The sequence below is a fragment of the Sturnus vulgaris genome, chromosome 4, assembly GCF_052056855.1.
Source record: "Sturnus vulgaris isolate bStuVul1 chromosome 4, bStuVul1.hap1, whole genome shotgun sequence".
Classification (NCBI taxonomy): Eukaryota; Metazoa; Chordata; class Aves; order Passeriformes; family Sturnidae; genus Sturnus; species Sturnus vulgaris.
Genome location: NC_142246.1, coordinates 22,645,411 through 22,662,564, shown reverse-complemented (window position 1 = coordinate 22,662,564; position 17,154 = coordinate 22,645,411). Strand labels below are relative to the sequence as shown.

The window sequence follows — 17,154 nt, the reverse complement described above, 5'->3', positions numbered from 1 at the left end:
GATTGCTTCCAACCTAGATGATTCTGTGATTTAAAACAAATTTTTGCAATAATGTAGGGATACATAGATTATTTAGGCTTTTTTAGAAGTTATAGATCTGCTTAATCTTTTCTTATTAGATGAAATCAGAGTAATAAGCAGGTGGTTTGGATTTGTATCATCACGTAGAAAAGTTAGGGAAAGCACATAGGAAGTAAATCTTCAACAATGCTTTTTAGGTTCTTGAAGTTGAAATTTCAGAGACTCTGTAAAGTTCATATGAATAGCAATTGCAAGTGTCTACTATGAAGTTGCTGGAACAGTAGTGAAGATTACAGAGGTTGCCTGACTCATTTGAACACATAAGAAATAATAGTAGAATATTAATATTTATCCTTGGTTCAGATACAGCACTTAGAATAGTGACATTGATTTGTTAGAAATTGGTGAGTCATCCCAGCCATTCTTCTTCAGTATCTTTTTTTCTGCCACTTCTCCCAGTTGGTTTGGAAGTCACTCTTCAAATGAAGGCTTACCATCCAGTTGTTTCCTCTTTGATTCCATATGAATACTGCTCTGTGTAGAGAAGTACACTGCTAACCCTTTGTTTCACATATACAGACACCTCTTCATGCTATTTAATCACTTCATTACCCTGTTCAGTGTGTTGAGAAAAATATGCATGTAGGCCTTACCTATTCAGACCTGACAAAGAATTAACAAACACAGCAATTGGCATTTTTGGTGTGATCTTACTTCTTGATTCCCTAAAAGTCTTGGGTTTTTCTTTACAGACACTTAGGTCTTCAGTAAACTGTGCCTTTACTGAATGTTGGTCCCAAAATATGTGTGTATGGAAGTAAATAGTAAATACTGTTGTATTGGAATAATGCTTTTGCTTCTCGGGTTTCACCTGTCATTTAACAAAGAGACAATAAATGGTGCTTGTCCAGAAAAACCATCATGGAAGGCACTCATAAAGATAATCATTCTTACTGTAATCTCTCTCTCACACCACTAAAAGATACATTGAGTGCAGATAATGACATTTCACACAACGTAGGAAATATTTTTGCAAGGATAAAGTCCAAAATCCCATTTAGTAAAATCTATTGCTAGGTCTAAGACTATGTGATGTGTTTTCATAACAATACTTACAGTTTTAAAAACTCATATTTCTGTTGGAGGGAGGTAACAATTTGGGTTTGCCTTTGGGAATCTTTTTTTGTTCACATTCATGATTTTTATTTTCTAGGAGATTAATTCTGATCAGACAACACAAGGAAATAGCACTGAGCGTGGGAAAAAAAGAACAGCAACAGCATCTGGAACAGAGAATATTCATCAAAAAACAGAGGAAAAAAGTGTAGAGGAAACAGGCCCATCACTCGCAGCAAAAACCAGGAGAGGGCGACCAACCAAACCGGAACCTCAGGGTACCACTGCAAAAAACGAGGAAACAAATAAACCACCTGTCAGGGGGAGGAAGAGGGCAGCAGCCAACCAAGAAAGTCCAGGGAGTTTAGAGGCAGGTAATGCCAAAGCACCAAAACAGCAAGACACAGCAAAAAAGCCAGCAGCAGCACAGAGACAAATTGATCTACAGAGGTAAAAATAAATAATGAAATATTTGGCGGGGTGGGGAGGGGAGAGGTCGTCCTTTCCTGTCTCAGTTGTCATTTACAATTACAACAAACCTTAGCATAGTTAAGGGCACAACTAAACCACAGTGGATACCATGGACCATATGTTGCATTGAGTTCTGTTTTTCAGAGTAAGTACCTGCACAGCTGGTACTGGAGAAATTAATTTGTTTGGTCAGAACAGGATAAACTTAACCTGTTTTCACCAAATGTTATTTTTATGCATCCTGGTTCCCCTTCCTGCCATTGCTACGTAAAGGAACTAAGAGTTGATGGTGGTTTAGTGCATTCATTAATGCTGGGCACACAGGCATTTGCCTACCCTGCTATGCTTCCCTTCATTGGTAGCAAAGGCTTGGCAACTGATTGCCTTTAATGCACAGGAACGTTTATAATTCCAGCTGTAACTATTTTCTGATATTTTGGGTCTGTGCTTGTTTTAATATTAGCAATACTATAATGTCTATTTTAAGTAACTGAAAATTAACATTTGGAACTTTGTAAACTACAAAAGAGCTTTTGGATGATAACCTTGGCTACTTAAGTGTTTAAATGTGTTGATTTGGTTTGCAATACAAGCAATTCATAATGTTCATAAACACGAGAAGTTTGTTTTGCTGGACATAATTAATGCAAAAGTGTCCAAAGTGGTAGAGCAATAAGATCTGCAAGCCAGTATGCTCTAAGAAATCACAAATTGATCTAAAGGAAAAAAAATAATAGGAATAGTTTTTTTCTAGATATTTCTAAGCTGAAGATCTTGCAGAGAACCTTGAATAAAAATAGTTTTACCTTCTCAGAGTAAGTTTTATACACCAGTAAAATGTTCTGTCAAGAGTGTAATATTTGTGTACTGCCTTGCAATGCTTGTTTAATGTGTCAGATTTCTTCAGGTCTTCAGAACAAATTGCACTATCCATAGCATTTAATAAATTACTGTATCAGATAACTTCTTTAAGATGTATAATATCTCAGTGTTTTTTGGACAAAATACCAAAACATTGTTAACGTTTTTCAGAAGCCAGGTGCTTGGAAGTGATGGAGATTCACTGTTGGAGATAGACTCAAGTTCAGAATACTCTCAAAATGCAATGGATCTTTTTAAGGCCTGTGGGAGCAGCCAGGAAGATACTGAGGATACAGAGATAGCAGAGGGAGGATTCCTTAAGGTGTAGCAGGCATCTTATATAGGACAATTCTCTGTCTTTACTTCTTTATTGTAGTTTATACAGTATGAAGTCAAAGAAATTTGTTTGTAAAAAAAGCTCTAATACATTTTTTTGCTTTTAAGTAGACATTTACAAGTTACTGTAAATACTTGGAAAACATTTGAAGTAGTGCCTATTCTGAAGTAAAATGGGCTTTTTTAAAAACCTTGGTAATTACAATTAATTAGATCAAGTTACTGTTCTTAATCTCTGATTTCAGTGAAAGCAGTGGATAACTATTTATATTTATGCTGAAAAAATATTATTTGCTTATGGAATTATAAAATGCCCAATGCAAGTTGTATAGTTTCAAGTTTATCAGGAAGTTGTGCTATACAATAAGAAAATTCAGTAGTATTCAATTAATTATGTAATTGTTGAGAACATACAAGATGACACTGGAAGAATCACAGTATAAAGAGTGTTAAAGCTAAAATGTAAACAATTTTTGGTAGGAATTTAATTCAGAATCACTTGTAATCTCCATGTCCTTGCAATTAACTTCCATTTTCTTTTCTCCCCTCATAAAGGTAAAAAGAAAACTTGCTCGAAAAGGGAGGAAATGAAGGCCAAATAAAGGCATGCTCCAAGCTTCTGCAAAAACTAGGATTCAGAAATTTCCTGTACAGGAACTGAAATTACTTCAAAACACACAGCTTTCAGCTCTGAAACCAGAAGGAAAACTATGCTTCCCTTTCACATGAATTTAATCCTTCTCAATGGAAATGTAAAGCAGAAACTCTTGAGAAAGAGGCTAAAAGCATCTGTACTTATTTCCCCAGAGACTTTTTTTATGAAAAGTCAATAATTAAGCAAATTGCTTAACACTTGGTTCCAGTTCCTGCATTCTGGAGTTTAAAAGTGTATTTACACCATTAACTTTCATGCTGCATTTTTTTTTAAAGAAAGTCAGAGAAGGTCCTTACACTGACATTGAAAATTCATGATCCTAGAGCCAGGTATTCCCATGTTTCACAGAAAAGGTAGAAGTCTACTGAATGGATTTTAAACAAGACTAGAGGAAAAAAAAACACAAAAAATTTTTTTTGCTTTACTTTTGGAGACTGTTTTATGTATAATTCTTTCTGCCTGCCTACTTTTCTGCAAAAATAAGATGTACAGATTTCAGTTCCCTGCTATGAAAAGTCATGTGGTGGCAATTTTATAAATGTTGCTTTCTGATTTTTATCAGAGTGGGAAAGTAATCACTTAAAATTATTATTAATTCGCAAGTAGACATTTCATTTTTTAATTTTCCCTCCATTTTAGTTTAATATAATTTGCAATAAATGTACATATTGATGTTTGTTTTATAAAAACATATATCACTTTTAAGTGTTTTTACTCCTGCGGTTCTGTTGGAATATTCTAAATTTTAAAGGAGTAAAGACAGTCCAGCATTTGATTTTATAATGTTTGTCACCAGATTTTTATTATTGATGTAAAGAAAAAAAAAATCAGTTTTTAAAAATAGTTGGACTTTGGCAGCTTTGTAAGGAAAGTTGGAAATGTTTAGGATTGCTCTCAATTTTAAGCATTGTGCTGATTGGAAGTAAGTCTGTTTTGCATTTTGTCTTCCTGTCCAGGCTCATTTTTTAATGTTTATTTTAGAAGATTGTTGCATCAATATTATGTTTCCTGGCATTGTTCAGCATAGATACAGTGTACACTTTTATGTACACATGATCATATTTAAGTTTGTTGCATAAAATAAACGCTTCTAGGTGTCACGTGGAGGTCTTTTTTTAATTTTATTTTTCCTTTCACAGAAAATTTAATTGCCGTATCTGTGCATGAGCTTGGACATTCACAGAAGTACTGTACAAAGGAGCTGTAATGCAGACAGTTAGGTAGTTAAAAAGTTTTTTCAGTGAAGTTACACTGCTTTATCTTGTGAATGGGGTTGGGTTGGTCTGCAGAGTGACAGTGAAGAGTTTGTTTTGCTTCCCACTGCCTCAGTTCCCCATTTCTCCTCTTCAAATTGTTTTGAAACCCCTTGATTCATATAGAAGAGCTGGATGCTGGTAGCATTAGTTAGGGATTGCTTCTGCTCCTGGAATGGATAAGCTGCAGTTGTGTGCTCTTCAATATGACTTCAGTCTCTCTCAGCAAGTGTACAGCTGGTGTTACTTTTCTTCTGTAACAGGAAATCAGGCTTTGTGCATAAAGCAGAGTGTGCAGCTCCACTTCTGAAGCAACCTGCTGTGCTTTGACCTGAAGGATTGAAATGTTTTTGACAGAGAGGAGATTTTAAAATTACACATCTATCAACTGTTTGATTTGTAAAACTGAAATAATTTCCCAAGGTGGATTTACTGATTGTAATGCAGTTTCTTTTTAATGCTCTGGTCAAATACTTCCCTCTTTCAAAAGTTAGAGTATTTTGGTTTAAACTAATTTTTTAATGTTTTAGTTCAAAGTTTTCTGTGCTACCTGAAAAAGAAACTTGCTTTTTATTAGAAATGAGTTCTGGTACCTAGTGGTGTGCCTTTAACAGTGATCTGAAATCTGGACTTGACAAATCTTGCAAGTAATTCAGATTTATTTTCAAAAGCTTTGTTTTTTATGAGGTGGATAATTATTGGATTTTTTTCCTTTTTATTGTTTTTTAGTCAGTTTTTAAATAATTATAATGTCACATTACTCAGTGAATCATCATAGAATGATACAGGTTAAAAGAAGTTTCTGGAGGTTCACTGCCATGCTCAGGGCATGGTTTTCAATTGTCTTTCTTTCTCCAGATGGAATTATGTTGAGGTTTTTTCGGGGTTGGCTTTTTTTGAGTTATTTTCTTATGTTATCAGTAGAGTCAGTTGGTACTTTCATGTAGGAAATTATGGCTCAGCCAAAATGCAGCTTACAAGAACTACAAGAAAGGTGGCCCCCACTGACTCTTTACAGAACTTACCCTAGGAAAGGCTGTGCACAGAATTCCTCTGCTTGCCCCCATTCCCTTGTTGAAACTGTTGGGGCAGCCGTGGTGCTGTTGGGAGCTGCCCTAGCCATGGGTGGGCTCCTTTGTGCCAGAGCTGAACCCCAGGCCAGACAGGAGGCAGCCTGGAGAACCAGGGCAGAAAGCGCAGCCACCATTCTTACACAGACATAATTGATGCATTGCCAGCGCTGCTGAGGCCTTAAAATTAAGATCTATTAAAGAGTATAAAACTCTGGAATTGAAGGCAAAGTATTTCAAAGAAAAGGGAGGTGGGGTGACCTGGTGGTGGTGTGTATACTTGGCCATGTGTGTTTTCAAATATTGTACATAAGAGTGGGGATTTTCCCATTGTAACAAGGAAACTGATTCTCAGAGTTCTTCACTTCTTAATGTGCAATTAATAGGAAGCCTGATAAAACCCAGTCTTTATGACATTTTGGCAGTGTAGGATTTAAAGGTGCTGAGGTTTCACATTCAGTTACTTCGTTAGAGCTAAGTTCTTATCATCTTTTAAGTTCCCATTTTCATAAAAGTCTGGCTGTGTTTCTTAGCAGACATACATTTATTTGTTTCTTTCTGTCTTCTGATGCCTGGACTGCACGGCTTTCATCACAGTAAAACAGGAAACCTGTTCTGAGAACAGACTTTGTAATGTACTAAATTAAACCTCTACCACTCAGCAAAATTAAATCTGAACAGTAGTTTTGGATAAAAAAATTATGTTGTTTAGAGCAATCTTAAACAGGAGAAATAACATGCACTACAAACCTTTTCTGCACATGCTGACAAGCCCTGCAAGTATAAGAACTGATAAATAACAAAATGTTATCTAAAATGTGCTTCCAGCTGTTAGACACTTTGTTCATATTGTTGGACCAAATTCAGCATCAGACTGGCTCTTGAATGTCAAGTTAACTGATGGGGCTGTAACAACTGAACTGTTTCCTCTAAAGACAAAGATTTGTGATCAACAAACATTTGCAATACAGAAGAGACTTGCTTCTTGAAGAAATCATCCAATGGGTCCTACTTCTCTTGCCTGTTGTTGTTGTTACTGTCTTTATCAGCAGTAATAGTTCTGTTTGTGCCTGAAAATCAAATCTCAAATTGGTGATCAGGGAAATAGCCCAAACTAAAGAAGCTGGGCTATGAAGTCTACTTGCCAGCCTGGCTGCGGGTGCACAGAGCTGATAACCAAGTATTAGTCACAGAGCGGCTGGTCTAAGCCCAGGGGACTGTAGCTGGGTGCAGGAACAGGTTTGCACAGGGAGCAGCAAGGTGTTAAAAAGCAGGGAGCAAAGACCTGTATAGCAGCACTTCATGTGTCCCTTGAAGGCTTCTCCTTGAATTTCTGACAGGAAGGAATCATCATGCTAATGACTACTCCGGGTATTCAGATGGCCAGAAGGAACCTCAAACAATACTACAAAGTACTCTTAAACTTCAAAGACCAACAGCAGCTTCCATTCCTTAAGACTTTTTAATCCACACGTTCTGTGGATTGAGTTGCCTCAGTTCCTCAAGGACAGAAAACAAGACGACTTCCTCAGAAGTAGAACTTGGAAGTGCTTGCTGACAAGCTGTCCCTAGCTGCACAGTCTGAATCAGGAGAGTCGATCCAGGATATCCTTTTATTTCTTGTTTCTAAATGAGAGACCAAAGTGGGTGAATGACCAAGTATTCCCATCAGAGATTCTGTAGCACCAAGTCAGTGTGCTGACCCACAGGATGGGTACTGCCACAAATCACTCCCTAGCATACTTCAGATGCAGAATGGGAGCATCTCTGACTCTGGGGAACTTTTCCAGCCCTATTTTTGCAGTCTGAAAGAAGATAAGCAAGTTTTTGGCATATGCACCTGCTTGTAAAGAGATGAGTGGGACCAGAGCCAAAGGCTTGTTGCAGTTCAGACTTCCTTCTCACTCCACGAAAAAGCTGAAGGCACAGCCACAAGTATTCTGGCAGTTGGTAGGAGCAGCTCTGCAGCCAAACTCGATGAGCATCACACGAGCTGGAAGATGCTGTGAGCATGTTCCCCAGAGCCCTGGTGTCATATCAGGCCAAGGGCAGTTGTCATACCTTTGGAACAAATCCTCCTGTTCATCTGTTGGAAGGACTTTTCTGACTTGCAACACAGCATCTCTCTGCCTGGGGAAAGTCCTGACACTTGTATCAGGACTGCTGTGTCTGGGTGTTGTGAGCCAGCAGGAGGAAGTCAGGCTATGGTGACCCCTTCAGCTTTGGCAAGAAATTACTTAAGGAGCCATTCAACTTTGAACCTGGTGGAGTCATCACCAACTGTGCAGCTCTATCCATGGTCAGCAGAACCGGGACACAAGTGGATGGTGCAGTTGCATCTTGTGTAGCTTGGTGAGAAGGGACAGCCATGAGTAGGCATCTGCTTTTCACTGGGAGCACAGAGGTTGTCCTAGCCAGTTTATAACTCACTTAGGTCATGCTGGCAGCCATGTAGTCTCAGAAATGTGCCAGGCAAAATGCCTGACCAAATAGCTCTGGAATACTAGGCATCCTCTTACAGCCCTGCCAGCCACAAGAGCTCAGATGTGTGTTCATAATGCTGCAAGCTGGGCATGCTCCAGAACAAGAAATACATGTTCTGCTTTTCAGGTCAGGTACTTAAACTTTTCTCATTGCCGTGGAAGCAGGAATTGATGTGTTGACTGCTGCACCTTCTTGAAGGAAGAGATGGAAGGTGATTATGGCTGTTTCTTTGGTGTTGGGTCCCATGGCTGTAAAGCAACTGAGGAGTCACGGTGTGCCCTAGGTACCCCACAGGCTGGGTTTATGATGATGGCAGAGGTCTGAGCCACTCGTCTCCTCTCATGTGCTGTCTCCAGAGCACATGCAGGGTCCCCTGCACTGTTCGTTGCTGCCTGCACATAAGCTTTTCTCCACTTCCTGTAAAATTAGGAGACTGTCACTGCACACATAATTCAAGCCATCACCTGCTTCCATCCTTGAGTGTTTCCTGGAGAGGGGAGTGTAATCTGGATAAATTATTCTGGATGATGGTAGCAGCAACCACTGTTTGTCCTTCCTCATGCGGTTTCACCAGGACAGGATTCAGGCTGGGATATGGACAAGGAAGCTGCTCTGCACACCCAGTGTGTGAGCATGACAGAATAGCTTGCCTTTCCTAGTGCCCTTTCCAGTTCCCTTTTCTCAGCCTTGTAGTACATTGTTTACCAAAAGCTGTTCTTCAAGGCCCTCTTTGCTGTATCCATCCATACTTGCACATTGTGTCTTGTGCATTACCTTCTCACTTTAATCTACATAAGCTTAGCTTCGAGCATAAAAGGATTTGGGAAGAAAGCAGACGCTGCTTTGATTCATTTCCGAGACTTGTCACGGGCCTACATGTCACAGTTTATCAGGCTCTGCTTTAGTAACAAGCTTGTAAGGTCTGCTTTTCATACAAGGACACCACCTTCAGCACTGGTATCTTCCATCCTCCCTAGGTCAGCACCTGGTTCCTGCTGTTCTCCCTTTGTCAGGAGGGTTGTTACCTACGGTGTACCTGCCGTGCAGGTTCTGGCTCATGTAACCTGTGTGTTGCCAGACTTGCCCATGTGAGAGTCACAGTCACCTCTGGAGCTACCTCTGTCAGTGTGCTAAATGCCCAATTCTCCAGTGCTTTAGGAAAGCTTTCTAGATATCTGAACTATTACAAGACATGACAGGAGATCTAGAATCCCCCCATGCAGAAACAGGTGTATTTTAAATGCTTTCTAGTTTTCCACATGTGTAGGAAACACCAAACTCTCACAGACTGCACACAGAAGGTAATGGTGGCATTCACAGCAGTCCTGGTGTGTTTGACCATGAGGTAGATGTGGTTATATCTCTTATCTCTCCAAGTTTCAGCTATCTTCCTGGTGAGATCATCCTTCAGAGTCTCTCAGTGTGTATAAATACCTAAATAGGAGAGTGTAAACAAATAGAGCCAGAGGTACATCCCTAGAGAAATGAATGGAAATTGGAAAATTTTCCTATTTCCAGGCCAAACTTTTTCCCAACCAATACCAACTTGAGATCACGTCCCTTGTAGGTGACTGGTCACAGCAAAACACCCATCACTGCATCCACTCTCTTGACTCATCACCCCCCCAGGCTGGCTGTAAGTTGCTGCTCTCTGGAGCTTTTGTTGTGCCTGTGGAGAGGGGGATGGGCCCTGCCAGTGCTGTAGCACCCCTTCTTCCCCACTGCCTCACTCCATCTCTTACACACTTTCTCCAAGCATGTTGTGTCTGACCAACATACTATTTTCCCAAATAACCACTATGTATTTGGTGCTGTTTGGCCATTTTTGAGGGCACCTCTATCCCCAGAGCTACAATCCAAGGCACGGGGGCCTTCTGTTAAGTTTACTAAGATGGATGTGCCAGCTTCCTCAGATCTCAACAGCTCAAATCTATTTTTAATTTGGTCACTCCTCAGCCTTGAAATGGTAATGAGTTTCTTCTCCAGGAGCCCACTTACTCTGCTATGTCCAAGCCCCTTCCTGCTGCCACATGGGAGCTGCACCACATGCCAGGGGTACTCATTGCCAGGGGAGCAGAACAGGGTTCCTGCTCCAAGCATTTCCCTTGCACACACTCTTTCATGAGCGTGGTTTGGGAAGCTGCCCGAAGCAGTTGGCCAAAATGATAGCAGAATGTCATTCGATTCTGCATCACTGAGCTGATTTCTTTCCAAAACAGCATAGGTTGTTTCTTCTTTTGGGTTGATGTGGGTTTTTTTAACCTTTTTGCTATTAAGAGGGCTTGGCCATTTCACACTTGCAGGATGTGGCCCCTTTTGTGTCTGTTTGCTTCTTTTGCAGTCCTATTGAACAGACCCAGGTCCCCTGAGTACACAATCTCGTGTGTGGACAGCTGGCTCCCTCCAGCCCATCCCACGGAGCAGGGCCTGCATTCCTGCTGGCTGTGGCCTCACCAGGGCTGTGCAGAGAGGCAGGATCACCTCCCTGAGCCTGCTGCTGACACTTGGCCTCGTGCAGCCCAGGAGAGAGTTTGCTGCCTTTGCCATGAGGACAGGTTGGTGACTCACCTTCAGCTTGGTCCAGATCCCAACCCCCAGGTGCTTTTCTGCCAAGCTGCTTTAGTTGTCCTAGCTTGTACTGGTGCCTGGGTTTTTCCTCCCCAGATTCAGGACTCTGCACTTCCCCTTCCTGAATTCCTCACAGATGAAAACCATTTACAGGTGAAAAGAGTGGCACACAAACAATACAAAAAATGACTTTCCCTCTTTGTTTTTAAGAAATGTTTGAGATTGGTTTGTGCTTTGTTTTTTTCCCCTCATCATTGTCTGACCCAGTGAACTTTTGGTAACTATTTTGTTCATACATGTTTTCTTCCAAATAATTCTCTCTCTTGATAAGCATGGCCTGGAGACACTTTATCCTGGTATTTTTGATGTGGTTCAGACCATTAAAAGGACTGGAATGTGGAATAAGCTATAGTGGGCAACACATATGCCAAGCAGAGTGAGCAAGCCCCCATCCCAGCAAGTCTTTCATACACGGGATTAATTTCTTGCCTCTTTAACAAAAAAGCCATAAACATCAGGTGTTTTCATTCAATTTGCACTGACAGCTTTGGACCCTTCAGGCCACTTGCTTTACACAGATGAACCACTTCACACCCAACTGTTTCTTGCAGTAAGGTGAAGATGTGATGGCCATCGCTTCCAGAAACACCTGGGACCCACTTTTTGTTTGGTGTTTGTTCTCCAGCCTTGTGTAGATGGAAATTTAAAGTTGCGGCAATGACAGGATTTCCATGCCCACTCTTTGATATGACTGACTGCAGTGTGGAATGGGACCAACCAATTCTGCTTCTTGAACCAAAATCCATCTTGGTGCACAACTGGCTCCTATTTTGGGAGGTTATAGCCAGCAAAATGTTCCTCTTTCAAGAAAGGCACCCTCCTGCCCACCTCTGTACCTGGGCAGCAGGTAAAAGTATAAAAATGGGGATAGGTAACTTTGCCCTGATACAGTAATGTGGCTCTGCTGCAGGGAACTTCCCGAACCTCTGAGGGTCAGCAGGAGCTTTGACCATCATCATGTTTTTAAACTGCCAGTTGTGAGAAGAGGTTTTGGGAAAGACAAAGGGAAGACACCGTGGCACTGTCCCTCTTCCCAGCCACTACAGGAGCAGGGGGCCACAAGCCCCCTGTCTGCACCATTTGCAAGCAAAGGCAGCTGTACATGGACGACCCAGGGTGCCGAAGGGGTCAGGTGGCTCAGGTATCATCAGCACAGAAGAGATTCTCTCCCACCTCCCCCTCTCCCCCCATATTCTCCTCACCAGCCCTTTATTTTATACCAGGCTGTCATAAACCCACCTAAAGAATTAATTTATTTCAACACAAAGTAGCCACTAAGTGAAGCAATGTAATTTATTTGACATTATACCAGACACAGGTGCTCCAGATCCAGACTTGATCTTAAAAACAATTTAAAATCCTGGATTTGCTGTATTGGAGGTATCAGTTACCCATCTGAGAGCCAAATGTGTCAGTATTACAGCCACTGAAACAGAAAACTAAGTACAGGACGAGTCAAGCTAGCAAGCACCATCAGTCAATTTCAGCTGTGAACTCGCTTCCAGTTTCGGGGCACTGGAAGAAATGACAAGGCTGTTGGACAACTTCACAAATATTTCAGTATAAAGCAGCTCTCAGTTACTCATGTCAGTGTCTAACTACACGAACTGGGGAAATTGGGCTTTTTTTAAACTCTGAATTAATGTCAGGCTAAGGCCTGCAGGAGAGAGACTGGGGAGTGCTCCCTCTCCCTCACCCCTCTTAAAAAATGAGGTACCACAATACGACACAGCTCCTGGTGACAGTAAAATTAAACAAAAAACCCAAACAACATCTTACACTATTAAACAGTGCAGCACTATCCCAGCTGGCAGAGCCTGCCCAGAAACCTGCAAAACCTGCCCAGGGACAAACCCGCACCTGAAGATGTGACACAGATCTGAAACACAGTGTTACAACCAGCTCCACAGCAAACTCACTGTTCCTTGCTTCAGCTGTGCAGCTGCTGTCTTCAAATTGCTTTACTTCATTTAACAAACGATAAATGCAAAAAAAGTGAAGTTTGTACTGGTAGTAAATCCATAGTCATCATCACTCCTAGATTCTTCTAGAGCTGAGCAGCAGGGCAGTGCCATTAGCCACCAGGCTCTCACCTCCATGTGCATGAACCAACTCCAGTTTGAGGTACAGTTTAAAATGTACAAAGATGACATGAACATAAGTGGTGCAGGGAATTCCAGAGAGAACTTCTCCTCTGTGGTACTGGCTTTATTTCTTCAGATGCAGCCTTTGAAAGGAGACGAGGTGGTGCAAGATGGTCAGGCCAGCACATGAGGCAGTCTAGTTGAAATAATACAAGCTTCCATTACACAACTTCTATTTACAGTTTCCTTCTTCAAAAATTTTTAATGTGCACCATGAAAATTATCATCCCTTTCTCTCTTGTTACTGACATGGAGGCAGCAAACCCTGTAATCTTAGAACAATCTGAATTGCCAGAAATAAAATGAAAACTGTTTTCAGGGAAACATGCATTTATTGTTAAGCATTCCCAGTGAAAAATCAACATCTTTTAAACTGCGTGTTTATTTAAAAAATCATTTGTGTACAAAAGTGTTTGTGTAGTTTTGATTTTCAAGACAAAAAACACTGATGATGCATTCCAGCCTCCCCACCTGTTCCACCTCCACAGGAAGTCTGGTACTCAGGAACCAACCTCCTGCAGTACTTCGAGGTAAATATTTACTAGAAAAGTCAGAATTTAGGATGGAAAAGTTAAGTGAAAAGCAGGGCTCTTCAGCAGTTGACATCCTATGATGGCAGCCTTCTTCAGGCACTGCACCAGGGCAGCAGCAGTTGCTGCAGGTTGTACATCACACAAGCACAGCATTGTCACAGAACATCTCGTCTGTCGAGCCATGATCTGAACTTACATTATCAGTGAAGGGCTCAGCACCGTGAGCAATCCTGGAGCCAGTTTGATGCCTACAAAGCAGGTAACAGCAGAGCACAGTACAGGGCAAATGATTCACAAGGGTTTGTCCAGTGAGAACAAATCCAAAGTCACATTGCTGCCAACAGAGCACTGCAGCTGGAACAACCAAGCCAGAAGCCAAATGCATTGACAGTTGGGCTTGTGAGTCTGATGATGAATCAGCTGATGACACAAACACCACAAGCAGGAAGAGCTACCTACATCATTCAGATCAGAAAACTAGCAAGAAAGAAGTGATTGCCCCTTTGCCTAGCCCTAGGAGAAAGCTGTGCCTGGAAAATGAAGATGGTAACACTGAAAACATCTATTTGGTCTTCCCAGAAGAGGCTCTAGGCACCCACAAGTATCTTGACTTTCATGCTTTAGTTCCATGATGCAACAGATGCTGATGAAATGCACTTTTGCTTTCTTGTTGAGCCAGCTGCTCATCAAAACCACACAAAACTAAGCACCTGGTCACAAATCAGTGCCCCCATTCATCAGCTCTGTCAACAGAACACCAGGAGAGGACACCTCATCTTCTCATTGCCTCTGCTCATCAGCATTTAAGTAAAACCAATTTATTTGCTAAATAATTTAACATTTCCCACTTCAGGCAAGCCTCCAAGTCTAAGCCAGCTTTTGGTGGTGTTTCAGAAGGGAACAAGGGACATTCACAGTTGACTTCTCCTGCACTAAAAACGGAACTTCCCGACACAGTGCATGACCAATGCAGTAAACAAGAACTCTTGCTTGAATCTGTGTTTTGATTTCCCCCCACTCCCCTTCTCCTTTCCCAAATGACATAAGCAATCCATAAGCTCTGAAGTGCCTAGTCTGAGTCACAGCTGTTAGGCTTAAATTTGCATAGTTTAAATGTTTCTGTTACCCACACCAATATAATGCAGATTTGGTGTTACAAGGTAAGATTCTTTCTGGCTATTTAATTCCTCCTTTCAGACAACAACAAAAGAAGTTTCTATATTCCTTATGTCAGTGTTCCAATACTAATTTACATGGAAAACAGTTGAATACAGTGATAATTAGAAAAAAACTAAGACATATTCATACACCAGTAGTACCTAATTGCTCATAAATACTACCGAACCAATTATAGTCAAGGCCCCATGTACTCTGTTGCAGCTTTAAACAAAATAATAAAAAAAAAGTTTGGAGTATGCAGAATGTACTAAACGATGCATCTTCTCAGGATATGTTCCTACGGTTTTTTGTCTCCAAAATGCAACAATTTGTCACACTGAGAACACAGTTTGTTCATAGAAGGAATGGGAGGAAGCTGTAAATTTGGCAACAGGGTGGAAAACAGTCAGGGCTTTTGGTACTCATGGAAAAATGGAGGCTTTTGGCAACAGGAAAGGGCATTTCTCTACCTCTGAACAAAGCTGGACTTTGCTCTTGGAGGAATTAGGTAAGATAGGATAAACAACTTTGCTGGATGCACATTAAAATATTCAGCAGTGAAATCCAATGGATGCTCTGGTAATCCTTAAGTGTTACCAATTGTATTACCAAGTATTACCAATACCTTATTTAGAAAAATGGGGCCATTTAGACTTCAAAATGACTGTTTCAAGCCATCTTCTGGCACAATAGAGGAAGACAATGCATGATTTATTTGTACTTAGCCACTGTACTCATGTTTCATGTTCTTGTTGCAAGGAGTGGTAAATGTGCAGCCTGAGTCCACAGCTGAAGTGAGCTGCACGGCAACTCCACGACTGTGAATGCACAGGGCCCTGAATATAGCGATGTTCAGTGATACAGAAAACAGAATTACCATTTGTATGTACAATGTCTCACAATGATAAGCTGAACACTAACAGCAAAATTCCTAGGGCTCAGCCCTAGCTGCAGTTAAACTAAGCTCATACAACATTATCCCTATATTCAGCTCTGATAATTACCAAGAATACAAAAACATTCCTTATAAAGGAGTCACAAGTCAAAATTCAGAGGGACTTCAGACCAAAGATGTCTCCTTAATACTGGGTCATGTTTCTTTCCCAGGTCACTTCTTGAGAAGCTTCCTGCCAGCACCTGAGCTAGCATTAAGCTACCAAGCACATGGATGGAGAGCAAAACCCAGAACCCAACATTTAAACATAAGAGGGAATGGAAAGACAAGTGTTTTGCAGTAGAGAAGGAACTGAGGTAACTCGTGAGAGAAGTAAAACTTAACAGGGCATTTTTTCAGAGATGACAGTGCTCACCTAGGAAACTCTTTTCCCCCTCTCCCCCTTTCCTTGGCTTCCTTTATCACTTTACATACTGTTGAAGAAGCCTGGTGTTCTTAGGAGACTGGTCTTACTGAAAGACACGTTCAGAAGCCCATTACTGAGAAGTTTTATGTCCCCGACAATGATTTCCGAGTTCTTTCTTTTGATAAATAGCAGCGAAGAACAAGGGAAAGTAGTCAGCAATTCATATTTACCACCAGGGTAAAAAAAAAAAAAAAAAAAAAAAAAAAAAAAAAAAAAAAAAAAAAAAAAAAAAAGTGTTGATGTAATCAAGAAGTTCTTAGCCTGTATAACAGAAAAGACAGCAACTTGAGATTAACACAAGTAGCATTTTGCCAGTTTCCTACCGTCCCTGGTTTTCACTTTAGCAAACCAGCTGAACAGTAGCAGCTTTTTGTTAAAAAAATAAATAAATATAAGGAAAGTCAAAAGAACTCATTTCCTTTGGCATCATTGCAAATGATTTACACTAACTCAAGAAAACCCAAGAAAACTGATCACTGACTACACCTTAAAAAGCAGTAAGTATAAAGACTAAGCAAATTCATTTAGTATTGCACTGATATGAGTTCAAAGTATTTACCATCTGTGCCCTGTTTTAAGTTTGGACACATCAGATAGAGCAGTACAGGGAACATCCCAGAACTGGCCAGGTCTTGACAGCTCTGTTTTCTGGTTTTGTTCCCCTACTACTATGTTCCAGGTATTTAACAGATACCACAATGTTCCTGATTTCATCTAGTATGAGTTATAAACAGACCATGAAGTGCAAAACTATTTCAATTTGTACTTCACAGCTCTAGAAAAACCCCAAGCAGGCATATATTTTCCCACCCCATTAATCCACAGCCTAGGAGAAAAAAAAAAAAACAAAAACAGAGTAAAACAAAAGAGTCATTGAAAAGATGACTGATACAGTACTCCATTATCCACAATCCCCACTCTCTAGTCTCAGGATTTCTCTGAACTTCCTTGTCAGATATATTCTCAAAAGTTAGCATCATATTCACAAAGACATTACAGCTCTCTTTAAATAGATGTACTAGTGTTTGAAGTTGCAAGACTAATAATTTTCAAGCTTTTGCAC

The 17,154-nt window shown here is 40.7% G+C and overlaps 1 protein-coding gene across 2 annotated transcripts in view; it reads left to right on the top strand.

Moving 5' to 3' along the window:
* Positions 1-4,560, top strand: part of PDS5A (PDS5 cohesin associated factor A) — a 77,722-nt gene extending 73,162 nt beyond the window's left edge. The window contains exons 32-34 of one of the 2 annotated variants that reach the window (XM_014871055.2): positions 1,235-1,587; positions 2,641-2,791; positions 3,361-4,382. In XM_014871055.2, the coding sequence (XP_014726541.1) occupies positions 1,235-1,587; positions 2,641-2,791; positions 3,361-3,396 (540 nt within the window). In that variant the 3' untranslated portion in view covers positions 3,397-4,382. Of the gene's footprint in view, positions 1-1,234; positions 1,588-2,640; positions 2,792-3,360 lie in introns of both variants that reach the window. The other variant, XM_014871056.2, reaches the window with a different exon arrangement.
* Positions 4,561-17,154: the final 12,594 nt, after the last annotated feature.